The sequence below is a fragment of the Pinus tabuliformis genome, chromosome J (genome assembly GCF_031772625.1).
Source record: "Pinus tabuliformis cultivar Carrire ecotype Pingquan chromosome J, CPIR1, whole genome shotgun sequence".
NCBI lineage: Eukaryota > Viridiplantae > Streptophyta > Pinopsida > Pinales > Pinaceae > Pinus > Pinus tabuliformis.
Window position 1 is genome coordinate 875,307,769 of NC_142295.1, and position 1,883 is coordinate 875,309,651.

Here is a 1,883-nt window from a genome sequence, read left to right on the forward strand (position 1 = left end):
ACGATTGATGTTGGATACTTTTTGTCGTCATCAAATTGTGCTCAACTTGAAGAAGTGTATTTTCCTAGTTCCATTCGAAAACCTGCTAGGCCATGTGGTCTGTAAGCAAGGCCTAATGGTGGATCCGGTGAAGATCACCATCATACTCAATCTACAAGCACCACGCAGTGTCAAGCAATTACACACCACACTAGGGCACATAGGCTACTATCAAAAGTTCATCAAAAGCTACGCTCAGATCACGGCTCTGATGGAACAGTTGCTGAAGAAGGACGCTACTTATTACTGGAACAAGGAATGTAACAAAAGTCTGGAGACACTTAAGGAAAAGATGGCATTGACCCCTATATTGGTCTTTCCAAAATGGGACGTCGAATTTCATGTGCATGTCGACATGTCATGTATCACCTTAGGGGCAGTACTTACACAACCAGGAGCGGAGGGAATTGACCACCTGATTGCGTTCGCAAGTTGCCAGTTGTCAAAAGCTAAGAAGAACTATTCCACTACTGAGCGCGAGGGATTAGTGATGGTATACATGCTTCAAAAATTCTACCATTATCTACTGGGAGGTCACTTTAAGATGTATACCAATCACTCGGCATTAAAATACCTCGTGAATTAGCCTATGTTGGGGGGGTGTATCTGTTGATTTTTGCTGTTATTCCAGGAGTATGACTTTGAGTTCGTCGTCAAGCCAGGATGTGTAAATGTAGGCCTAGATCACTGTCCCAAATTGATACTGGTAAAGAACCAACAAATCTAGAAGATAGGCTGTCAGATGCTCAGCTATATGCGGTGCGCGTAGCGGATGGTAATTTTGAAGATATAATCCATTTCTTAACTACAGGGACCGCGCTGCAAGGATACTCCATTCAGCAAAAGAAGGAATTGGTGATATGCACAGCAGACTTTACCGTGATTGTAGGACACCTTTACAGAATGGGCAACGATGAGATTCTGCATCAGTATGTCCCAGAGTTTGAGCGAGGAAAAATCCTGGCTGAAGCCCATGAGGGGGTTACTGGCGGACATTATGCAGATCGCGCCATAGCCCAAAAGATACTTCATGCAGGATTATGGTGGCCCACTCTGTATCAGGATTCTAAAGCTCACTGTCGAGCCTGCGACGTCTACCAACAGACAGGGAAATCGTCGCAGAGAGATGAAATGCTGCTCCAACTGCAGATAATGCTACAACCCTTCGAAAAGTGGGAAATAAACTTTGTAGGACCTATTGAGCCACGAGGAAAAATGGGTGCTCGCTATATCATCACTGACACAGATTATTTAACTTGATGCACCAAGGCACAACCAGTTAAGGATTGCACGGCTGCAACAACTGTGAAGTTTTTGTTCGAGAATGTACTGACAAGGTTTGGCTATCCCAAAATTTTCATGAGCGATCGGGGAACGCATTTTCTGAATGAAACCATCAGTGCACTCACTGAGGAATTCCAAATATATCATCAATAGAGTACACCATACCACCCGCAAGAAAATGGGACCATGGAGGCATTCAACAAAATTTTGGAGACTACATTGACCAAGGTCTGTAATGTGCGATGAAATGATTTGGATTTGTGAATCCCTACTGTGCTATGGGCATATCAAACCATGTGCAAGAAATTGACGGGATAGACACCTTTTCGGTTAGTCTATGGTAAGGAGACCATCATGCCTATGGAATATATTATGCCTAGTCTACAGCTCGCGACAATCACAGGTATGGCAGACTGTGGGGCTTTGGAGGAAAGGCTTGCGTAGCTCGAAGAAATGGAGGAGGAACGATTTTTGGCTGGATTCCATCAACAAGTGCAGAAACAATGGGAAAAAGCGTGGCATGATCGCCATATCAAGGTGTGCACCTTCAAGGAGAATGA

General features: G+C 44.2%; 1 protein-coding gene across 1 annotated transcript; it reads left to right on the forward strand.

Moving 5' to 3' along the window:
• The first annotated feature begins 702 nt into the window (after nt 1-702).
• LOC149229468 (uncharacterized) lies at nt 703-1,299 on the forward strand. The gene has a single exon (XM_089381045.1). It carries the CDS (start codon nt 703-705, stop codon nt 1,297-1,299), a length of 597 nt encoding a protein of 198 aa, XP_089237171.1.
• The last annotated feature ends 584 nt before the right edge of the window (nt 1,300-1,883 follow it).

Coding starts and splice junctions, on each gene's coding strand:
- LOC149229468 (XM_089381045.1), top strand. CDS start 703: ATGTGTAAATGTAGGCCTAGATCACTGTCCCAAATTGATACTGGTAAA.